The sequence below is a fragment of the Neophocaena asiaeorientalis genome, unplaced genomic scaffold (genome assembly GCF_003031525.2).
Source record: "Neophocaena asiaeorientalis asiaeorientalis breed wild unplaced genomic scaffold, Neophocaena_asiaeorientalis_V1.1 scaffold703, whole genome shotgun sequence".
NCBI classification, from domain to species: domain Eukaryota; kingdom Metazoa; phylum Chordata; class Mammalia; order Artiodactyla; family Phocoenidae; genus Neophocaena; species Neophocaena asiaeorientalis.
The window spans coordinates 3,640,986-3,664,552 of record NW_020174434.1 but is presented as its reverse complement, the minus strand read 5'-3'; the positions used below and the strand labels follow the sequence as shown (position 1 = coordinate 3,664,552).

Sequence of the window (23,567 nt, the reverse complement as noted above, 5' to 3'; positions counted from 1 at the left end):
TGACAGAGGTTTTCTGGGCAAAGGCTCAGTGTAAATGATAACTTTATTACCTAAAACCATACCATTAAATTCATTAATATAAAGACTGTACTTTATTTTCAATAAAATTTAATACTAGTTAATGACTAGAACTAATATTAACAATTGACATTAAATATTTACCTGGAATTTAAAGAATTCCAGTGTTAATTACTTATTATTTCCAATATTTGACCAAAGACTTATAAATTAAAACAAATCTAGAGGAAGGCAAAAAAACCTGTGAAAATGTGTTTTCTGCAGGTCTCAGCCTGTCTCTAACCCGTGCTGTGGCGGGACCAGCCCTTGTGGCTCTTATTGTGGTCGTACGATGCCTTCAGCAGTAGCCATGAGGGGACTGAAAAAATAAAGGTTCGTTGCTGACAGGACCTGGAAATCACACAGCACCCCTGGGTCACACGGCAAGATGGAGGCTGCCAGCAGAGAGCGCGAGGCCCGGGGTCCTGCTTTCACTGGGGTCGAGGCCGGGGTCTGGGGTTTCCCGGGATCACTCTTTATTGGTGAATTTAAACATAAAGGTGGGAATTTAAAGCACAGGAAGAGGAAAAACGAGGGGCCAAATGGTCAGTTACTGAAATCAACCAAGGTCTCTAAAGCACAGGGGCCTCATTGCGGCTCAGGGGCCGGGGCCCTGCCTCTGTCTGGTGTGTGGCTGGCAGACTCGTCGAGGGGAGCAGAGCTGAAGTGGGCACTTGGCGTAACAAAAGAGAAGAAACAGCTGTCAGGGTTTACACTGCAAAATGCTTTACGTTTGGTGCGAATTCGTTCAGTCTTATTATTGAAAGGAGTTATCTCTCTGCCTCTATGAAAATAGAAAAGTGAGGTGGAATAATGCCGTAGAGATTTACTCAAACTTTACAATACAAAGGTCTTCTTTCCTTTTTCCTTTAATATTCCGGGCACATTTTCTTTAATTAAAGCAGTCTATGTAAATGTGTTCCCGAGAAAGGGGAAAATGCTGAGTGGCTTCTGGGATTCCTATTTTATTGTCTGTGTCGACTTAATGAAAAATGGGGATCAGACTTTCCACACATGTAATGAAATCCTTCATTAGGAGGCAGTGACATTTGTGCTTCTCATTGAACAAGGCTCTGCGTTTACAAAGTAACTCTCTTAACGTGCTTGAAATTAGCTGAATGTTTAGCTTCACCAGCCGGGCGAGGGGGGCGCTGGGGCTGTGCTGTTGGCGTTTCCCCACACTGTGTACACACGTGCATGTGAGCACACACACACACACGCACACGTGCTCACATTCTCACACGTCATGCATGCGTGTACACACACATATGCACGTGTTCACCCACAGAGACTCCTGCATGCACAGACATCCACACACACGCACACATACCCACACGCATGCACGCGTGCACGCACACGTGCTCACACATGCACACGTGTGCTCACACCCACACTTCCAATGCACACGTGTGCGCGCACACACAATGCCAGTTGCTGCAAACTCTGACCCTAAACCACTGCCAGGAGGAGCACGATGTCTCTGAATCTCTCTTAACACTGTTGCCCCTTTTGCGACCCTGCAGCCCACCAGACAGGGATGTTATTCGTAGGGGACGCCCTCCTCCAGGTCAGTATTTTAAACTTCAGTCCTTGGCTCTGTTGCATGTTAGTTCTTGTTAGTTTTGAATTGAGACTCATCAATTATTATCCTCAAAATTCTTAATTTGTCATCTTTTCAGGTTAATGGCATTAATGTAGAAAATGCAACCCACGAAGAAGTGGTAAGTGTATGATATTTTATGTTTTTTGTTCTTTTTATTAGATAGCCTCTTATTATTTTTTTCTCTGAAAGTCCATTTCACGGAGTGTATTCATAGAGACAGAGCTTCAGAAAAGCTTAGAAAGTTTAGCAAGTCGTGTTTCAAAGGGGCCTCTGTGCCACGTCCCTTCACAATCCACACGTCATGGGCCCTCTCCAATGCTATAAAAGGTAGATTTGGTGGCTGCTATTTTAAAGATGGGAGGATTGAAATTCAGGGAGTGGGGACCCCGCCCGGGTGACCGGAGTGGAGCCTGTGAGGGTCTGCACACCGGCTCCCTCTGGCTTTGTGTGCTCGTCGCCTTGGAGGACGTCTCAGGACGCTCGCCTCTGGTGTGTGTCTGGGATGCTGGCCTGTGGACATGGGGGTCACAGGCTCCGCCCCAGCACCCCTTTCCAGACATGAACCTTGCCCAAGGTAAGATCAGGCTCCAACACAGCATATTAGTAGGTCGTTAACCAGGTGAAGAATCCCTTTAACTTGCTCCAGGCACGGAGGAAAGATTCGCAGGTGTTTCTTGGTCTCAAGGGACTTGCAGTTTTAGGTTTAGGTTCAAATGGATGATGTGCTCTCATCTATTTACTTCCTAAACTTAACATTTGGGTTATTTTTCAATCTCTGCAAAAGTTTGCTTTCTTAAGGTGAGAAAATACGTAGTAATTCAAAAAGAGACAGTGTCCACCTAGGTAACTTTATCCCAGCCCAGGGAAAGTAAAAAGCGTTCGTCTGAAAAGAAAGACTTTTAAATTAAGTAAATGATGTGTAAAGCTTATAAATGGAGCTATTCCAATACTTGACTGATACAAATATACTTTTTGGACCAAATTATCAAATTACAAGTCTACAGTCTTCTGTGACACAAAAGCCATGATTGGAACACTGCTAATGACATACAATCTCAGCTCTTCAGACTTACGAACTTCGTAAAAATATTAGACCTCATAAATTACAGGTGCACATGGTGAAACTCATTTTTCAGAGTAGATTCTAGGTTCACTTAATCCTAAAAGAAGAAAAGTCAGTTCTGCTCCACACGGAAGATCCGCAAAAATGAGCGTCATCCTGTACATGGGCTCCTGCTTTGGAAAAGCTGTACTGCTTTTCGGCGACAAAAGTGTGTTTCTTTCCCTCTTTTTAAGACACCGTGTGTCCTCATCCACATCAACATATAACATCGTAGCCGATGTGGCAGAGAGTAAACTTTCCGTAATTTTATCGGGCAAATTCTGAGACATCTCACTATTCAGAGAGGAAGGAAAAATGGTGTTTGGAAAATCACTCAGTCTCACCTGTGTGCAGAGGTTAGGGATGCCTGGCGGGAGGTGGCGCCGGGCGCAGCTGGTCCCCCTGCGGGACCCCCAGGCCCACACGTATGGCAGGAGACCTGGCAGCAGAGTCCCCACAGCAGAACCCAGACCGATGTCCAGTGAGAGTCAGAGCGGGGTCAGCGCTCCGTCCTGAAGGGTCTCAGAACGAGAAACATTACAGAACTTCATTTTTATGCAACATGCTCAGAATTTTTTTAAAATATCTCAAATGTTAAATTAACTTCTAGTCCAGAATGGCAGGCCAGGGTTTTAAGTCCCATGAAAACCATTGATTAAGAACTGCCCTAACTGATGAAACTCCACAGACTTGTTTTCTGAGGCCCCCTTTTCAAGTGGAAATGAGTCCTTTTTATACACATTTTATCCATGCACAGCAGCTCGGTTATCACTAAGATCTCAGGACAGATTCTGAGTTCGGGTGATTTTGAACTCGAGAACCCTTAGAAATAAAGTCTTCACTTGTGTTTAATAAATGGTAGAAATGGAACCTTCCAGATCACTGTTCCAAGCAGCAGCCAGGCCGTCAACCCCCAGACCCCCAGCTCACGGCATCTCGTGGGCCGTCACTCAGCAGCTCGCAGCTGCGTTTGACAGAAGGTGTCCTGAGGGAGCTGAGGCCGGTCGCCTGTTTCTCCAGGTCGTTTGGCAAGTACGTGTGGACCCTCCTTCCCCCGGGTACCGAAGCATCCGTCAGGCATCAGCAAGGCCTCTGCCCTCAAGGATGAGCCTCCGCTCTCGGGCCCTGGGCTGTCTGGACTTCCTCTTCCCCGCGGCAGCCGGCTTACTCCCGGCCCCCCCACCTCCTCACGTCTGCCCTCCTTGGGCGATGGTCACCTTCTCTCAGTCTCTGCTCATATGAGAAACTGTCCCGAACACAGGAGGTTAAGGCAGCGTTCCATCTTGTTGGAAGGAACATAAGTGCTATGGAAAGAAACAGGCTGGAATAAGTAGGTTAGGTAGAGGGAAGATGGATGGATCATAGGTAGGTAGATAGGTAGACAGATAGACAGACAGGTAGCTGATAGAACATGGGTGGTTGGGTGGATGGATAGAAAACTAGAGAGATAACTGACCAACAGTATTTTCTCATGCATGAGTTGGAAAATTGTTCAGAGACACGATTCTCAACCCCCATGTGCATGAGAATCACCTGACACCCGCCGAGGTTTCAGCGGATGTAGCTTTGGTTCAGCATCACTGCTCCCTAATTCCCGGGCCTCGAAATTAGCAGGGTTCAGAGCCATTGGAATGGGGATCTAAACTCCCAGTAACGTCTCCGGTGTGCCTTGTGGGGCTTCGTTGGTGCGGGAGCACCGGGGGCAGGGGAGTCTGGCTCCTGTTCACGTGCCCACTTCCTCCCCTGGGGCCCGGGCCAGGCCGGCCTTGTATAAACGGCTGCCCTTGGTAGCAGAGAGGCACGTGTCCAGCCCCTATGGCCTTGGGAGACAGAGGACACTCAAACTCTGACGGACGGGACTCTGTGTTGTAGCGTTGACCACGGTCGAGCATCCAGACCCCACCTGAGCCCAGTAACCAGGTAGGAGCTTTTCCACGAGGAGAGCAAGCACAAAGCTACGTGTGTGATTATCCCGCTAGCCTCCTCCAGACACCGCCTAGAATCCCATCTGCCACGGACACTTCCGGCACCTGAGGTCTTTGGGCGGCGGGCCCGGGTGGCAGGGCGCCTGCCCGGGGCAGCGTGGATATAGTGCAGAGCCGTCACCGCGTCGGTAGCACGACGACCGTGAGGCGCGTGGGAAGGGCAGCGTGTCCAGCTGTGGGCCACGCCCCCATCGGGATCCAAGCCAACCACCAGCGGGCCTTGCCGTCTTGGCGGCAGGGGCGCTCGTGCGGCAACTCGTTCTCACGTCACAGGTGCCAGTCCCAGCCGCCTGTCTGTCTCTGGGGCCACTTCCCGCTGAGACACTCCCGCGTCTTCACAGACTCTCTAGGGTGTTGCCTCATGCCCCCGCAGGTTGAATACACACAGCGTCACGACGCGGCTGACCAGCGGGGGGCCGCGAGGGCTAGTGAGATGCTGGGGGCGGGGCGACAGAAAGACGGACGACCGGCCTGGAACGGATGCAGGAGAGTCAGGGTCCACTGTTGCCGCTGCCTCTGCTGGCGTTTGCTGACAGCCAGAACCGCCAGGGGAGGGAAGTGTTGGCTGTGTCTGTAGTTGTAGCCCAGGTACCAGGAGCGTGCTCTATTTGTTCTGGGAAGGAGAACGCATCTGGAGCCACGGTTGTCGTTGTAGTTCTGTGTGTTTATACTTACAGTAAAGGACGGCTGTTACTGACAATTCACGTGCTTTCTGCGGGGCTAAGTACCTAAGTCGGCTGGGAGGGTGGAGGAGGCCGCATCTTCCAGGTCTTCTGTGCAGCACGGCTGTGGTTTCCTGTTTGACCCCAGAGAAGCAGTTCTGGGGGCTCCCACTTGACCCTTCTTGCCTGCTAGGCCTGAGTCAGGAAAGTAGCCTGGAGATTCTACCAGTTAGGGAATATGTCTGTTTAACCCTCTATTCAGGGAAGGGAAAGAGAACCACAGGGTGTGTTAGGGACCCATGTGAGGTGGGTCCAAGACGAAGGGCACCGATCACCTGGCAGACATCAGCCTCCTGTTCTGACTGGTGGACCAGGGCAGGTGTTGGGTGTCCAGGCATCAGCGCAGACCCGGCGTCTGGAAGCTTTGCTCTCACAGTGCTGTCACCGGTTCTGCACGTCATTTTATAGAGGATGGGGGGATATTGGCAGACGTCGACAGTGGCGGTGTTAGTGAGGGAGGGTCGGAGGGGGGACCCAACCCCGCAGGCGACGGCCAAGGGGCTGGCAGGCCGGCAGGTGCAAGTGTGTGTGTGTGTGTGTGTGTGTGTGTGTGAGTGTGTGTGTGTGTAAGCCTATGTGTTTGTGTGTGTGTGTGTGAGCCTATGTATTTGTATGTGAAGGAGCAGGACAGGTCTATGTGCTGACGTGGGGTGAACTGCAGATTCAATTTTAGGCAAAGAGAGTGATTTGTCTAGTGGACATGGTTCCACTGACGTGAAAACAGGGCCAAAGAAGAGGACAGACAGCACACGTGGTGTAGTGCGCTTTCCTGCATGTGCCTCTTTGTCCCCACATGGTCACGTACCTACACGTGTGGGCACGGGGCCAAAAGGCACACAAATTGTGAATTCTGCTAGATGTCACCAAAACGCCCTCAAGAGAGAAGGCATTCTTGCAAATGCGTAGACGATTTCCGGAAGGACACGCAAGATACACCAGTAGCCGTGTGTCTGAGGTGTCCATCCAGGGCTCTGGCATGTGAAAGACACCCATGCTTTCATCGTGTATCTGTTTGTTACTTCCTGTTCTAAAATATCCAGTCATCATATTTCAGTTACAACATTTTAAAGCTGCGCTGGCTCCTCAGACATAACCATATGGGATGATTTCTTCACTCGCTGGAAGGCGTCCCGGGTGAGACAACTTCAGAGACTCCCTGGAGAAACTGCTGTGAGGCCGCAAGGCTGCCAGCCCCTGTCCTGGACCAAGTGTCTGTGCCCCAGATTCACAGGTTGGAGCAGTAACCCCTGGGTGATGACGTCAGGAAGAGGAGCCTTTCGGAGGAGAATCCGGGGAGATGAGGTCATGAGGGTGGGGCCCCGTCCAGTAGGATTAGCGTCCGTGTGAGGGGGTGGAGCCGCCAGAGCTCACTCTGTGCCCTGTGAGGACACAGCGAGAAGGTGGCCGTCTGCAGCTAGGATGAAGGCCCTCACCAGAGCCCTGACCTGGCCGGCACCCTGACCGCGGGCTCTGCCTCAGAACTGTGGCAGACAGTGTCTGTCGTCCAAGCCCCAGCCTGTGGCTTTTTGTTGTGGCAGCTCAAGTAGTTTACCTGAGACACCCAGCAGTTTAAATGGCTCGAGTGGCATTTTAAAAGCTTGGGGAAAGATTCATACGAGAGTTGAATCCTTCCTAAAAAAGAAATATGTCTGACTCACCGGTAAAACTTGGCGGCCCAGCAGGTGAGTCAGAGGTGGGAAATCGGAACCTGCACCTACTTTGTCAGAGCAGAGAAGACGTGCCTGGTGACAGGGACGCAGGCGGGAAGGTGCCGGAATTGCTGGTCTTAAATAGATGCAAAAGCAAGTCCGTGTGGCTCTGAGGCAGAGCAGGGGCGCCGCCATCCAGAGCCGAGCGTGGAGTCAGGCTCCCTCCTGACACCCGTCAGTCCGAAGGTTGTGGTCTGAGGGACAGACATAGCTTTGAGATCATTCGTTGAATTCGGAGGCATTAATGGTCAGTGGTCAAAATATTTTCTCAGACAACACATACATACTTTGAACTAGATTGAAAAAAAAGAAACTGGCGATGAAGTAAAACCTTTGCCTTGTCCTAGCATCTCAAAGTCTGGAAGCATCAAGGCAGGGTAGACACTTGGGATTTGAAAAGCAATAATACGTTGAAGTTAAGCCCACTCTTTCATCAAAGGTGCGCCTGCCTCACTCCTTACTGTTGTTCCCGGATAAAACTAACTTGTCCAAAGTGGTGTTTCTTCAAGGGCCTGGGGAACAACGCTGAAGGACTGAGCTGTGTAAATATGTGAGCGAGTCTTCTGGGGGCTAATTAGCCTTGATTAGATAGATTTTAATGCTTTAAACTCCATTTTATCTCCAGGAAGACTTGTAAAATTGTTAAATATATGCTCACTTATTGAGGTAGGGGTGGGTGTGTGCATGTGCGTGCGCATACGTGGGCAGACCCACATAACAGAAGCAGCGGGAGAACTTGACCACAGACAGGGGCGCACATCTCAGGCTCGTGCTGTCCACGTGACACCCTGGTCTTAAATTTAAAGCTCCATGAGCCCCCAGGACGAGGCAGGTTCTTCGGCGGCGGCGGCCGTCCCCTACTCAGATGTGAGCCACACCCTTGCAGCAGACACATCTGGAGAGGACGGCGCTGCAGCTCGGGGTCCCTTCGATGCAGGAGGAGAGGGCGCAATGACACCACGGTTTTGTGAGACTCGCCCTGGGTTGCCCTCGGAGGAGGAGGTGCCTGGGCCCCGTTGCCCTTGACGGCCTGGAGGAGCTGAGGCGATGGTCATTGTCTCCGGGGCCTCGGGCCGGCCGGAGGGTGGGCCCAGCTGGGCCCCAGCTGTTGAGTCGTCCGAGCAGAGCGTCCGTCTCATGGCCGCGTTGCTGGGTTCGGTGGGAGGCTTTGAGCCCTCCCCTTCTCGCTGCCGTGGGCGGCAGCCCTGACTTAGGGAAGGCAGACCCTGGGGCGTTTCATCCCGTGTCTGCACCTGCACCCACCCAGCAGGAGACGAGGGGGCTTCGGGAAGGCGCGCCAGGGTAGGCTCGCCTCAGGGCTCCCGGGGCACCCGCCTGGTGAGGCGTGAAATGGAGGAAAGGCCTCAGGGTCACGAGATTTGATACGTGGAAGAGACACGCCGGCGCCCGTGGCGCAGGAGGCTGTGGACGCAGGGCCTCGGGGAGAGGAAGACAGACGGATGCGCGATGAGCCGGGGGCGCCACTTCACGTTGGCTGGCCCGGGCCGAGGCAAAGGGGAGGAGCTCAGGCTCGGGGACACGGAGGACGTCCCCGGGGTGACGGGAAAGGCCTTTCTGTGGGTCTCCAGGCAGAAGCAGGTCGTCAGCAGGGGCGTGTTCAGAGGAGGGCCGGGGCCGCGTGGAAGCATCGCACGCGTTCCCGATGGGACGCTGGGGGCGCGAACACGTACAGCTTCTTACTCCGGGCTTTGGCTAATGTGTCTGAATCACGTTTGCTTAAACGAGGCAAACGTTGAGCGTTAAAAGCTGACCCTAGAGCTAAAAGAATGAGCTGTTTGGGTTACAGGGGAAGGGCCTGAACCGTGGGGATGGTGACGCTGCGGCCGAGAAGGGCGAAGTGCTGCCCGCTGGTTTCTCCAAAATTAAAATGTCGTTTAAACTCCGAAGCTCATATTTGCGGTTTGCAGTGTCACAGTCAACCCGCTGGCGTGGGTTGCCAGCGCCTGAAGTTTGTCAGTTTGTGTGCCACGCGGATTTCTCACATGACTTGAGTTTCCGGGATGGCGTGGGTAGAGTGTGCAGGGAGCCTGGCCTCAAACCTCTGCTGACGTGTGAACATGTGTGTAGCTGAGGCTCCAGAGTCCTGTACCTGGGGACATGCAGCCATCCTTTTGTTACGGCAGGTAAAGCTCGCAGGACTTCCAGAGTTTCAAAGGTAATCGTGAACACTGAATTCTCGGGAGACAGGCGAGACGTGTAGGGATTTATTTCTATTTCTGTTCTGGTCACTTTGTGATGGTAAAGTAGCTGTCTTTTGTCACATTGACAGGTGCATCTTTTGAGAAATGCTGGCGATGAAGTGACCGTCACTGTCGAGTATCTCAGGGAAGCGCCATCATTTCTGAAGCTCCCATTAGGTAAGGGGGAGGGGAGAAGTTCAAGGGTGCCACGCAGCACATTATTTATGCAGACGATACGGCACTGGCAGGAGTGTAGATCGTTTCCTGAGCTCATATTCCGAGAGAGGAAAGACACAGAGAGTGCCTCAGCATTGCATGTTCCTAAGACGTCCTACCCTTTAATCCGTCCACAGACTTTTAAAATAGGGCGTCCCCAGACGGCGCTTCGTCAATGAATTAACTAAGTTGCCTTCCTCAGGTCGCCTCACTGTGACTGTATTACCTACACACACACATGCACACATATAGGAACAAAGTTTGTATTTAAGATGTCTGTGTTGACATGAGAAATACTTAATGTAAAAGAGGAAAGAACAGTAAATCTGCACCGTGATGTGTCACCGTCGCCCGTGTTTTCCTGCAGAGCTTGTAATTCTCTATTATACCTGATGTGATCCAGCCAGGAAGTGGATCAAAACAGGTGTTATGACTGATTCTGTTCGGGAGGATGGCTTTACAGAATTTATGAAGTTACCGTCCTTCCTTGACTTAGCGGCAGGGCCTCTGTTGGGTGCTGACCTGGGAACCAGAGGGGCTCTGGGCTGAGGTTGGGCCCAGGGGCTGCAGCTCTGCTGGAGGCTGAGAACACTGTCCGGTTCATGGGGAAGCGGGGCCCCCTCCCCCCGCGGCAGCCCCTCTCTTCTTTCTCCGGCTTTTTCTCTCACATGAAGGAACAGCTTCTCTCTCTTGGGCTGACCTTATGGCCGGAATCTTCTCTCTCTTTTCCATCGTTTCCCAGTTGTCGGAGCCTCTGCTGCCTCCCCTGGGCCTGGCCCAGCTCGCTGGGGCCACTGCAGCTGCTGAGACCCGATCTCACGTTCGAATCCACGGCCACAAAAAGGGCCATTGAACTTCTGGCCCTGCTCCCATCCATCTTCCTGAGTAACCGAGCAAATCGGTTTCAGCAGCTCGATTTTTGTCCCCATCAGACCTCAACCTGGAGACCATGCTGCTCACTGATCTAAGAAAAACTGACGATCCCCCCCATAGGTATGAAAATACATCAGTAGGATTCATCACACGTCCTGCCTTCTAAAAAGACCAACGTGAGAAATCAGGCCACATGTTCAAAGAGAAATAAATGCTATACACAGCACAAGAGTTTATTCTTCGAGAAGAGGGTAAAAGGCCCACGGACAGCCAATCCCAAGCGTTCGCCTGGGGCCCAGGTGTGTGGCGCGTGTGAGTTTACAGCATCGTGTAGCCATGGGGGGCGTATGCACGGCTCTGCCTGGACATCTCTCCTGCGGGCACCTCCCCTGACGGTGTGTCAGGGAGGGCACAGGAGGCGGGAGGGGTCTCCTCTGGAGACAGTCAGTGCCGACTTTGATTATTTTGCATAAATTCAGACTCAAACTTTTTATGAAATAGAATTCACATAACATAAAATTCACCATTTTAAGGTGCGTGCTTTGGCAGTTTTTAATTTTTCACTGTGCCGTGCAGCCATCACCACTGTCCCATTCCAGAATATTTCCATCACCCCAGAAAGGCACTTTGTACCAATCATCCCCTCCCCCAGCCCCTGGAAACCACGAATCCACTTTCTGTCCCTGTGGCTTTGCCTGTTCTGATCGCTTCACGTAACGGGTCGCGCAGTGTGTGGCCTTTCTTGTCAGCTTTCTTCACTCACCATGTTTTCCAGATTCATCCACATGGTACCCCGCGTGCAGGTGTTTCATTCCTTTTTTTAACTGAATAATTTCCATTATTTGGAGAGACCATGTTTTGGTTCTCTCTTCATCAGCCGACGGGCAGGTGGCTTGTTTCCACCTGGGGACCGTTGTGCCAATGCCGGTGTAAGCGTTCACGTACAGGTCTACATGAACGTGTTTTCAGTTCTTCCGGCCACACCCCTGCGAGTGGAGGTGCTGTGTCATACGGCAAGTCTGGGTCGGATTGTTGAGGACCTGCCACACTGCCTCCATGCCTCCATCTCACACCCCACCAACCCTGCACGAGGTCAGTGTAGCTGCTATAGATCACAGCTCATTTTTTTAGGTTAGGTGTTTTTGTAAATACTCATTGAAACTATTTGTGTTGTATTCTTTTCCAGTAGTTGGTGGTTTGTCTTTGTTTTTTTTTTTTTGCGGTACGTGGGCCTCTCACTGTTGTGGCCTCTCCCGTTGCGGAGCACAGGCTCTGGACGCGCAGGCCCAGCGGCCATGGCTCACGGGCCCAGCCGCTCCGCGGCATGTGGGATCTTCCCGGACTGGGGCACGAACCCGTGTCCCCTGCATCGGCAGGTGGACTCTCAACCACTGCGCCACCAGGGAAGCCCCCAGTATTTGTTTTTTGACACTATTTTTATTATTAATAATTATTGACACTGATTTTTTAAAAATAACGGGTTTAAGTAGTGATAAGCAGAAACAAATATTACAATGTTCAGATTTCTCTTTTGGGATATAGATGAAAAGATGCTCATTCACCAGCAGTAAGTTGATAGAAACCTAGAGCGCATGAATGACTGTCAGGTCACAATCCACTCACTCACTCGCTCACTCAGCCTCCCCTCGGGGTTGATTTGGAAGAGTTAGTCCCTCCAGTGAGAGCATCTGGAGAATGAAGGAAATTAGAAATATTTTGATTTCGCTCCCAAGTTACTGATGAGCTAGTTATGGAAATAACACATGTGCCATCAGGAAGGAGCTGCAGTAGAAGATGTAGTAAGAAGTAGGTAGAGGTGCTGGCAGAACAGACTCTGGGTCCAGAAGCAGTTCTGTGCGTGGGGAGCTGGTCTCAGAATGTTTGGAGGGTTAGGAAAACGGGAAGGAAGCTGGGTGGTCAGATGCAGTGAGAACTACCGTTCAAGCAGAGTTAAGTTGTTGTCATGTTCTCAAGCCTTCTTGGAGCTGTTCAGTCCATTTCTCCGCCTGCAGGGATGCGGTGTGGAGTGTTTTACAGACGTGTCGGGCCTCACAGACGCTCTGGACACCGGGGTGGGGGTGGGTGCACAGAAGTGCATCCATCGGATTCCACGTCAGCTTCACGTGCTTCTTCCCTTAGGAGTGTGGAAGCGGGAAGCATTGCCTACTTGTTACGACTTGTCCTGCTGCCGGGCCCGCCTCAGTGTTTCTTTCCCCTCCTCAAACACCCAGGTGACCTGTAACAGGCCCTGGATTTTACTCAGAGGTCAGTAAGGGTCTCCTTTACTGTATTTCCCAGGTGCTTCCGCTTCTCACAGCAGGGAGTTTGCACAGTCAGGGTGCCACGTGTGTCGCAGCACCCCAGAGCGAGTGGACGGAAAAGCTGCCCACGCTCATATTCTGGCCAGAAAACATTCGGGTGGGGTCGTGAGGACGTAAAGGAGCACAGCCTCCCTCTTGAAGCTGTTCGCCGACACTGGAGGTGGCCTGGAAGCATCAGTATGAAGACCCATGAGTTTATCTGATTTTGTTGAGAGGTTTAAAGCTCTGGCTGTCCTGTGTGGTGTTTAAAGGGAAATTGGGTTGATGGAGCATCTGCTTGACCTGAACTGTGCCGGCTGCTTTGAAGGTGAGCCCATAAACGCGTTCACGGCTTTTCAAGGAGAAAACTGACATCACTGAAGTAACTTGCACGATACCCCACTAATTTTCCTCATCTGTGAACTGGTGATAATAATAAGTAACAAGCACACCTGAAGCTTGTGTGTCGAAGTAGTAAATATAACAACGTCGCGAGGCTTTCAGTTCTGTCCTCAGCGACACGGATGCTGGTGACATGCGTGCTGCAGACCCTCGGACCTGACGGAGAAGATTGGGCAGGACAGGACGAGGAGGGCTGGGGGCGCCTGCTGTGAAACCCTTCAGCTCCGGCCATTTACTGTCATTTGGGAACTTTACCACAGTAAAGCTTTTTGTCATTTTCCAAGAAAGGGAAGTCTGGATTTTTAATGCAGTGCCTTGGCTTTGATCAGACAAAACCGATTTGCAGGTCAGACTGAGCTTCACCTGCCAGTTTGGAGCCTCTGCTTAATGTGATTTATCCCCCGAGTAGTTGGCTTTTGAAGCCTAACGCTGGCTTTGAAAATTTTCAAGCTAAAAGAAAATGAAGGACCCGTGTATCAGGCTGGCACCCGCTGCGGCCGGGGCACCCCTGACCCTGCACAGCCCATCGGAGTCCTTCCCGTCGCCCATTTTGATAACGGGAGGTGCGGGGTCACTGGCTTCTCCCTGAAATTGCCGACTGAGTCAGGAGGGCAGCGGGTGAACCCGCCCATGGCGGCACCTGGGGCCCGGGGCCGCCGAGTCGGTCTTGCTGGTGCGTCGTGGTCAGGAGGAGGGCTCCCTACTCGGGGAAGGGGCGCGGACCTCCTTCTGCCTGCGGCGCTGGTGCCCGTCTGGGTTCCCACGAGGGGTCCTGGGCACGTGGTCAGGGCCGATGTGCGCTGAGGGCCCGCTGCCCCTCCTGCTGTCCACCTGGAGCGCTGGTCTTTCGGGCGAGGCCTGGGGGCAGCTGGTGCCGCCCCACCTCACCTGGCGCGTCCAGGGCCGCAGTGGAGGGCGGGGCGGGGGCTGAGCGGTGGCAGAAGCGTGGGAACAGGACCCGCCTGGTGCTGGAGCGACAGGACGGAGATCCCTTTCCATCCCTGTACTTTCTGAAAAGAGGACTGTGCTCGGGAAGGGCCCTGACTTGCCCGAAACAGACGCTCGACTTGGACCCTTTGTTCATCCGGGACCCATGTTCCAGGCCCAACGGCGGCTCCCTGCTCCCTCCCCAGTCCAGAGCTGCTTCCTCTTCTCATAAATATCACTTTCCTCAAACTTACCTGATTGGTCCTTCTATTTTTCACTAAAGCAACTTGCGGTGCAAAGATAATCAGAAAATGTCAAACAAATAAATAATGCAAAAATTAACATCGGAAAGTCAAGAGTAAGTGTGGGAAGTTAGCATCCTTATCCTAGTGGTGGGGAGGGCAGGTTCATGGAGCCCCTGGGGCCAGGGGACCGGCTCGGAGAGGCCGCTGTCTCTCAGCACCTGGACCTGGTGTAGCCCCGGCGAGAAGCCGGTCCTGCCCTCCTTCTGCCAGGCGTTTTGTGGGGTGCAGACGGGGGCATCCACATGGTGGGTGGGCGGCGAGGGGCCAGCGCTGGCTGCACAGCCCGTACCAGCAGCTGCTTCCCCCGGGGGCTTGTCTGGGGACCTCCCTAGGTGACCCCCGTAGGTGGACCTGCAGGTAACGCGCTGCAACTCCTCTGGTGGCTCCATCTGCAGTGAGTCTCTGTTTGATTTGCAGGGTCCCCAGGACCGTCTAGCGAGCCCGGCAGCGGGACCTCCTCACCCCTCTTTGACAGCGGTTTGCATCTGAACGGAAACTCCAGCAACACAGTAAGCTCGCTCGTGCACACCTTTGATTTAACCAGAAGCTCCCCTGGCAGATTTAGAAAAGCCCTCGCTGCCCATTTCAGAGGGAGGTTCAAACATGGGTGTAGGATGTGCTTACGTGCGCGTAATTCCCACGTGGACGCCTGGTCTCTCACCGTAGGGTACTTTCAGCTCCTAATTCACAATATCTCGTGAACAGGCCTGAGTACGTAATTTTGAGGTAGAATGTGGAGTCATGGCTCCAATTTTCCTCAGAACCTGACGGTGGGAACTGCCGGGGTTTGTCCTCAGGAAGCTTCCTCCAGACTCACAGGAAAGGGATTCATTCCCAGATTAATGGAATCACCTAGGAAGCGTGATGCTGTGTATTTGCAGTGAGTTTCCGTCATCCTCCAAATCTTCACCTTCCCAAGAAAACCAGGGTTGAGCAGAAAGAGAGGGCTGCAGGTGACCTGGGTTTGGACGGCTGCCCCTCCCCCAGGGAGGGCTGGGTGGGCCCTGAGAAGAGCCAGCGTCCAGGGTGTGGTCTCATCAACCACTGAGCCGTTAGTGGATATGGATTAGACTCCTGTAAGCAGCTTGAAAAAATGTTTCCTTGGAAATCATATCCGCTCGCACCTTCCGACCACCACCTACCTGACCGGCAGGCGGAGCCAGAGGAAGTGATTCATGTTTGCACAGTCCGTTCTTAAAATACCATTCTTTTCCATTTTTAACCCTTTAATATAGTTCTTGATATTTAAAAATTGCGTTTAGGGTCTACGTGAGTTATGAAACAGAAAAATAAAACAAATGTCCCTGAACGCAAGACTCAAATCAGTACTAGGAACATTGTCCCCAGCTTATACGGCCGCCTGTGTGTCACTCCCATATCCCATTTTCTGGCCTTCCCCAAATAAACAGCATCCTGAATCTCGAGTTTGTCACTGGCTTGATAAAAAAAAAAAAAAAAAAAAAAGGTTATCCATATGTATAGATCCCTAAAATATACCATTTCATTTTGAGGCTTATAAAATGTTATTCTGTCATAGCCTTCTGGGATTTACATTTTTACCTGCTATTATGTTTTTGAGATCCGCAGATGTTACGTAGGTCCCTGGCTCTTCTTTGCTTGTTTGTTTTTTTCTGTATTATATTTAATTGTGTGAATATACTGCAGTTTATTTACTGATTATCAGTCATCACTAGACACTTGGCTTTTGTTTCTTGGTTTACTCTAGTCTGCTGTCAACTGAAACCATGCTGCCGTGAACATGCTTATAAATATCCCTTGGCTACAGACCCAGAGCTAGGATTTCTGGGCACAAATGATGCCAGTGTCTGATTTTCAAAACAGCAACAACTTATTTTCCCAGGCGGCTGTCCCAGGTCACCGTCCCAGCAGCAGGAGGCATTGCAGGTGGCCATGGCTTCCCAGGGCTCCATGCTCTGGGTCCATTTTCCCAAGCACAGGGGTATTCGGTGGCTGCTCCCGGGGTGGCTGAGGAGGTCTGCTTGCCTCTCCTGCTTGCAGTTACTTTGCTTTCTCCCCTTCCGTGACGTGCGTCCACTTTCACCCCTTTAACTGGAAAAGCTGTTTGTCTTTTCCTTCCTGATCCCTTGGGAATCTCCATACACACTTGGGATTAATATTTTGTTGAATTTGGGTCTCAAATCTCTGCTCACAATTTACAGCGTGTGTTTCGTTATATTTATGCTACCTTTTGATAAATGGAAGTTAATCTCTGTGTAGCCAAGTGTGTCCATTTCTTTCTGGTAGAGGTTGTGGTTTTAGGATCTGGTTCAAGACATCCTTTCTTATCCTAAGCTCATAAAGATGTTTCCTTGTGTCTCTTTTCCCAAATATTTTTAAGCTTTGTTTTTCACTTTAGGTCTCCAAAGCATATGAGGCTTACTTTTGTAAAACATGTGAAAGGCTGGGACCCAGATTCATTTTCCTGGGTAACCGGCTGCTGTAACCCGTGTCCTCGGTCAGTGCGATCACAGCGCGTGTTTCCTGGTCTTGGGTTTATTGCTGAGACCTTGGCTGTATTCTGATTGCAGTATCAATACCAGAACCACACTGCTTAGTTACTCTGTATTTATAATAAATTTTGTCAGTGTAGCCTACGCTGTCTCACAACGTCCTAAGTCTTTGTATTTTTTCCATTCTCTCTCACTTACCTTTTTCTTGTGGACTGTATGTAATCCACGTTGAGTACAAGGAGTGACCACAAAGCTTTAGTCTTTGGAAGACTAGGATCTACCGTATCTCTGGATTGGTGAAGAAAACGGGCTCCGCTCTGCAGTTTGTTTTATCAAAGGAAATGAGTTGGAACCTTCCTCAGACACAGAGGGTTTAGGCAGTTTTCGTTGACTGCACTTTCAGACATGCTCACATCACTTTCCTTCTCCCAGGACCAAACGTGATGGAGCAAGAGGCAGAGTTTGCCAAGTTCAGAGCAGCTTTACAATCACAGGAGCCCTGGAGGCTGTGTTTCCCCTTCATGACTGTGTGCCCCTGACCCCCAATACATTTGTAACCCCTGCTTGTGGAGTGGGGGGAGCCGATAGAATGCGTTTTCACTCTGTCTGTGATTCCCAGAGCCACTCCCAGTGCTACCTTGTGTATTTGACAACTTCCCTGGGTTCTCATTTGAAACTAAATTATTAACTGCTCCCTCCCCAGATGCTACATCTTCTCCATCTTCCCTACCCTCCATGAGAAGGAGTCTGCTCACGGCTTCACCCCCAGGCCCCACGTTCTCCTCCAGACCCAGGAACAGCTCACACACCTTAAGATTCTAAGTTCATCACTCATACTGCACTATTTTCGTGTCAGAAAACTTACTGAATATTTATAAAAACAAAAAGTCTCATTCCCGTCAGTGTCACTCATCTCAACTGAACGTGTATATTGTCAGGTTCTTCTCTCCCTCCACCCGTTTCCACACTCCTGCACGTCCCGTTCTGGCTCCCTTGTTAGTGGGTTAGTGTTCATGTTTTCCTTCACAGAGGGAACATAGAGGGGTTATTCCTTGATTACCTGGTTGTCCAAAAATGTTTTCCTTTTTCCTGAGAGATAGCTGGTGCTTTCACCTGGTGTGCTTGGAACTTGGGTGCTGACCCGGTCCTTTGAGGGACTTCAGATGCCAATGTCTCTGCTTTACCTGTGGCAGATGCAAGGCTAAATTGTGTCTGACTAGTTTCCCTTTGTTGGAAAACTTTACCAAAAATAAATAAGGAGCTGCAATTAAAAAACAAAGAATTTATGACAGTAAATAAATGCCTGATTTTTTGAGTTAAGAATTTCAAAAGATTAACTCAAAAGATTAGGGTCATTACAGAGAATTGAATGCTCAAAAGTGTACAGAAACAATATATCAAAACACAAAACAGAAACAAGATTTTACAGAAATTATAAGGAAACAGACACAAAACTTATAAATAGTAGTTGCAAAAGAAAAGCAGATATAATAAGAAAAATAAACGAATGTATTTTAAAATATTAAACAAATAAGCACATAAGTTAAACATTGAATTGAGTCTTCTAAATGGAAGGAGGGATGGTCTCCCAGGCAGAGATAATGAATGAGTGAGTGATATTTAACTGTTTAATTAAAGTATAAGGCACATGCAGGGAAGTATACAACTCTGAAGAAACAGCTCAGTAAATGTTATAGCACCCTGGTCAAAATATAGCACATCACCATAATTTCAAACTACCCTCTCCCTCAAAAAATTACTATTATTTTGACCTCAATTACTATAGATTAATTTTACCTGTATTTGACTTTCATGTGGATGGGGTCATACTCTTCTGTCTGACCTTGTTGCCAAAAGTCAATCTTAAAATCAACTAGCGAAAGCATAGATCACTTTGAACAATGACAGTTTTATTAACAACACATTTCTCAATAGTGCCAATGGAAGCTAGATAACAGCCCAATAATATTTTCAAAATCATGGAGACAAGAAAAATAACTATTAGTCCACCTTTGTGTTCCTCACAAAACCATCCTTCCAAAACAAGATAAAAATAAAGACTTGTTCATAGGAAGAGAATCTGAAAGAGTATATCACTAACAGAATTTCTAAAGGCCACATGTCAGGAAAATAAAAATGATCCCAGAAGGGAGTTGGAGATTAAAGGAGGGGACTATGTATGTGAATCTAAACAAATGTTCTCTGCAGAAAGTAATAACATCACTTAAGTTAATGTCTAATATCTTAGGTTAAGATAAGAGAGCAAGTACAGAATACTGAAAACAATGTATGTGGTTCAGAGTCAGTGGACTGGATGTAAAGCATTCTAAAGTCCTACTGTTGTTAAGACACTTCACGAATTAATAAAACACCAGTAAAAATAAAACATCCAATGATAAAAAGCAAATCAATAACAAAAAAATCCTTAACTAAAATGCATTAAGAAAAAAAGAATAGAAAAATAAGATAATGAAAGAGCCAAACTTAAGGAGGTAGATATAAGTACAGACATAGCAGTAATAAAATCAATATACATAGACTGAATTTACTATAGTTAAGAGCCACGGATTTACTTCAGTCTTTAAAATGATTCAAGTCCTGTCAAGCATCTTTTCTGACCACAATGGTATGAAACTAGAAATCAATTACAAGAAGAAAACCGAAAAATCCACAAATATGTGAAGATTAAACAGCATGCTACTGAAAAACCAGTGGATCAAAGTAGAAGTCTCAATATCTTGAGACAAATGAAAATGGAAATACAGCATACCAAAATTTATGGGAAGCAGCCAAAGCAATTCTAAGAGGGATGTTCATAGTGATAAATGCATATGTTAAGAAATAAGAAAGAGCTCTTATAAATAACCTAAAACTATAAATCAAATAACTAGAAAAAGAAGAACAAACTAATCCCAAAGTTAATAGAAGAAAGTAAGTAACAAAGGTCAGAATGGAAATAAGTGCAATAGAGACTAAACAGACAATGGAAAATATCAGTGAAACTAAGAGCTGGTGTTTTTTTGGAAAAGACAAAATAGGCAAAGCTTTAGCTAGAACTAGCAAGAAAAAAAGGCAGCACTCAAATAAATAAAAGTAGAAATGAAAGAAGAGACATTACAACTGATACACAAATACAGAAAATCATAAGAGACTTCTCTGAACAATACTATGCCAACAAATTAGACAACTTAGAAGAAATGGATAAATTCTTAGAATATAAAATCTAAAAAGACTGAATCATGAAGAAATACAAAGTCTGCACAGACCTATTACTAGTAAGGTGATTGAATCAGTAATCAAAAATCTCTCAGCAAACAAAAGTCCAGGACCAGATTGCTTCACTGGTGAATTCTACCAAACATTTAAAGAAGAATTAATACCAGTCCTTCTGAAACTCTTCCAAAAAATTGAAGAGGAGGGAAGAATTCCAAACATATTTTACAAGGCAAGCAGTACCCTAATACCAAAGCCAGACAAATATGCCACAAAAAGGAAATTACAGGCCAATATCCCTGATAAACACAGATACAAAGATTCTCAACAAAATATTAGGAAACCCAATTCAACAATATATTAAAAGGATCTTATGCTATAATCAAGTGAGACTTATTCTGAGAATGCAAAGATGGTTCAGTATCTCCAAATCAATCAACATGATGTACCACATTAACAAAATAAAGGATTAAATCATATGAGTATCTTAATACAATAGATACAGAAAAATCATTAGACAAAATTCAAAATCTTTTCATGATCAAAAAAAAAACACTCAGGGGTACTTCCCTGGTGGCACAGTGGTTAAGAATCCGCCTGCCAATGCAGGGGACGTGGGTTCGAGCCCTGGTCCGGGAAGAACCCACATACTGTGGAACAGCCAAGCCCGTGTGCCACAACTACTGAGCCTGCACTCTAGAGCCCGTGAGCCACAACTACTGAAGCCCGCTCTTCTAGAGCCTGTGCTCCGCAACAAGAGAAGCCACAGCAATGAGAAATCTGCACACCACAATGAAGAGTAGCCCCTGCTCGCCGCAACCAGAGAAAGCCTGCACGTAGCAACGAAGACCAAACGCAGCCCCGCCCCAAATTAATTAATTAATTAAAAAACTCAGCAACTTGTGTATAGAGGGAACATACCTCAATATAATAAAGGCCATAAACGACAACTGCACAGCTAACATTGTACTCAATGGTGAAAAGCATAAGGCTTTTCCTCTAAGGTCAGGAACAAGAAAAGGCTGCCCACTCTCACCTCTCCTATTCAATGTAGTGCTAGAAGTCCTAGCCAGAACAATTAGGCAAGAAAAGGAAATGAAAGACATCCAAAGTGGAAAGAAAGAAGTAAAATTGTCTTTATTTGCAGATGACCTGGTACTATATTGAGAAAACCTTAGCGACTCCACTAAAAAACTCTTGAGTACTAATAAAAAAATTCGGTAAATTTGCAGGATGGAAAATCTATTACAAAAATCAGTTGTATCTCTATACACAATAATGAACTATCAGAAAGAGAAACTATGAAAATAATCCAATTTATAATTGCATAAAAAAGAAAAAAATACCTTGGAATAAATTTAACCAAGGACATGAATGATCTGTACCCTGAAAACTTTTAGACATTAATGACGGAAATTGAAGAAGACACAAATAAATGGAAAGATATTCCATGCTCATGGATTGGAAGAATAAACCTATTGTTAAAATGTCCATACTAACCAAAGCAATCTACAGATTCAGTGGGATACCTATCAAAATTCCAATGGCATTTTTTCACAAAAAAAACAGTACAAACAATCCTAAAATGTATACACAACTGCAAAAGATCAAAAATACCTAGAACAATCTTGAGAAAGAGAAACAAAGCTGGAGGCATCACACTTCCTGATTTCATACTAAATTTTGAAGATATAATAATCAAAACAGTATGGTATTGGCATAAAAAAGGCACATAGATCAATGGAACAGAATAGAGAACCATGAAATAAACTCACACCTATATCGGCAATTAATTTATGACAAAGGAGTCAGGAATATATAGCGGGGAAAAGGATAGGCTCATAAATGAAAGGTGTTGGGAAAACTTGATGGCCACATGCAAAAGAATGAAACTAAGCCCCTGTCTTACACCACTGACAGAAATTAACTCAAAATGAATGAAAGATTTGAACATAAGACCTGAAACCATAAAACTCCTAGAAGAAAACATAAATGGTAAGCTCCTTGACATTGGTCTTGGCAATGATTTTTTAAAAAATTTAACCCCCAAAACAAAGGCAACAAAAGCAGAAATAAACAAGTGGGGCTACATCAAACTAAAGAGCCTCTGCACAATAAAGGAAATCATCAACATAATGAAAATGGAGAAAATATGTGCAAATCATGTACCTTATCAGAAGTTAATATCCAAAATATATAGAAAGAATACATACTACTCAATAGCAAAAAGCAAGCGATTTAAATCAAAATTGGGCAGAGGGACTGAATAGATATTTCTCCAGAGAAGGCATACAGATGGTCAATAGGCATATGGAAAGATGCTCAATGTCACTAATCGTCAGGGAAGTGCAAATCAAAGCCACAATGAGATACCACCTCACAGTGTCAGAATGGCTGTCATCAAAATGGCAAGAAGTAACAAGTGTCATCTGGGGGCCTGGGAGCAGATGGCAGTGTCTCCAGGTGGTCTCAGGTTTCTGTAACGTCTGTGATTTCCCCTGCATCACACTTCTAGTCCCATGGGATGGTGTTTGGGCAACTGTCTGTGTTCCAGCTGAGGGCAGTTTTGCTGGGGAAAGATTTACTAGCAGTTCTTAGTGCGTTTGGATTTCCTCTTGTGTATGCCTTACTTTTGTATTCTTTTTCTTAAAGAATCCCCCCTTCACGTTTTATCGTCTTTGGGCTTTATGAAAACTGCATCGGCTCCAGGGTTCAGGGTACTGGTCACGGGGGAGATGGGGGCCAACCGAGCCCATGTGGGAAGGCAGGAGGACGCAGAGGGATGCAGCAGCGATGTTCTAATTTGTGAGTCCCCTGGGAGCTTCAGGGGGCTTCGTTTTAGTTTTATGTTTCATAACTTCCTCTGGGATTTGTGTACATAAGAATATATGTATTACACTCTGTATATATCAAATACCACAAAAATTTTAATGTAGCAGATTGAAGGAGAAAAGCTGCTAGAAAGACATTTAAATAAATAATGTGGAATCATCTTAAAACGTGAGAAGGGTTATTTGGAGGAAGACAGTGAATAGCTACCTTACCTCCAAGGAATTTAGGCAAAAATAGCACAGTTATATACAAACAGTAGGTCTGTTACAGACCACGAATGGGCCAGCGAGGCAGAAGGACTGGTCTCCCAGAAGGTACTGAGTCAGAACTGGTGGCCGGTGTGTAGAGGTTCAGCAAAGTCCGGGTGAAGATGACTCCACTGGTCCTGACCTGGGGGCTCTGCAGAGGGCGTTGCAAAGTGGTCCCCACAAAAGCTGGCCTTGTGGCTGTGTTTTCCGTGGGGATGACTGACAAGTGCAGTGCAGCAGCGTTTCTGGAAAGCGTCTGTCAGCAGGTGCTAACACCGCTGTGGATCCTCACACCTCAGACATAGCAGTTCCACACCCAGGAATGTACGACAAGCCGTGTTTCGGAGCACATTCAACATGTGCTTAAGAAAAAGTGACTTCAATCTGGCTTCTCAATAATG

At 47.8% G+C, this 23,567-nt stretch overlaps 1 protein-coding gene across 1 annotated transcript in view; it reads left to right on the top strand.

Moving 5' to 3' along the window:
- The window catches only part of SNTG2 (syntrophin gamma 2), a gene marked incomplete at its 5' end in the record, with an annotated part of 196,702 nt that overhangs the window by 88,095 nt on the left and 85,040 nt on the right, over positions 1-23,567 (top strand). Inside the window, 4 exons of the mRNA XM_024756919.1 lie at positions 1,581-1,624; positions 1,737-1,778; positions 9,469-9,556; positions 14,820-14,911. Of these exons, the coding sequence (XP_024612687.1) occupies positions 1,581-1,624; positions 1,737-1,778; positions 9,469-9,556; positions 14,820-14,911 (266 nt within the window). The remainder of the gene's footprint in view (positions 1-1,580; positions 1,625-1,736; positions 1,779-9,468; positions 9,557-14,819; positions 14,912-23,567) is intronic.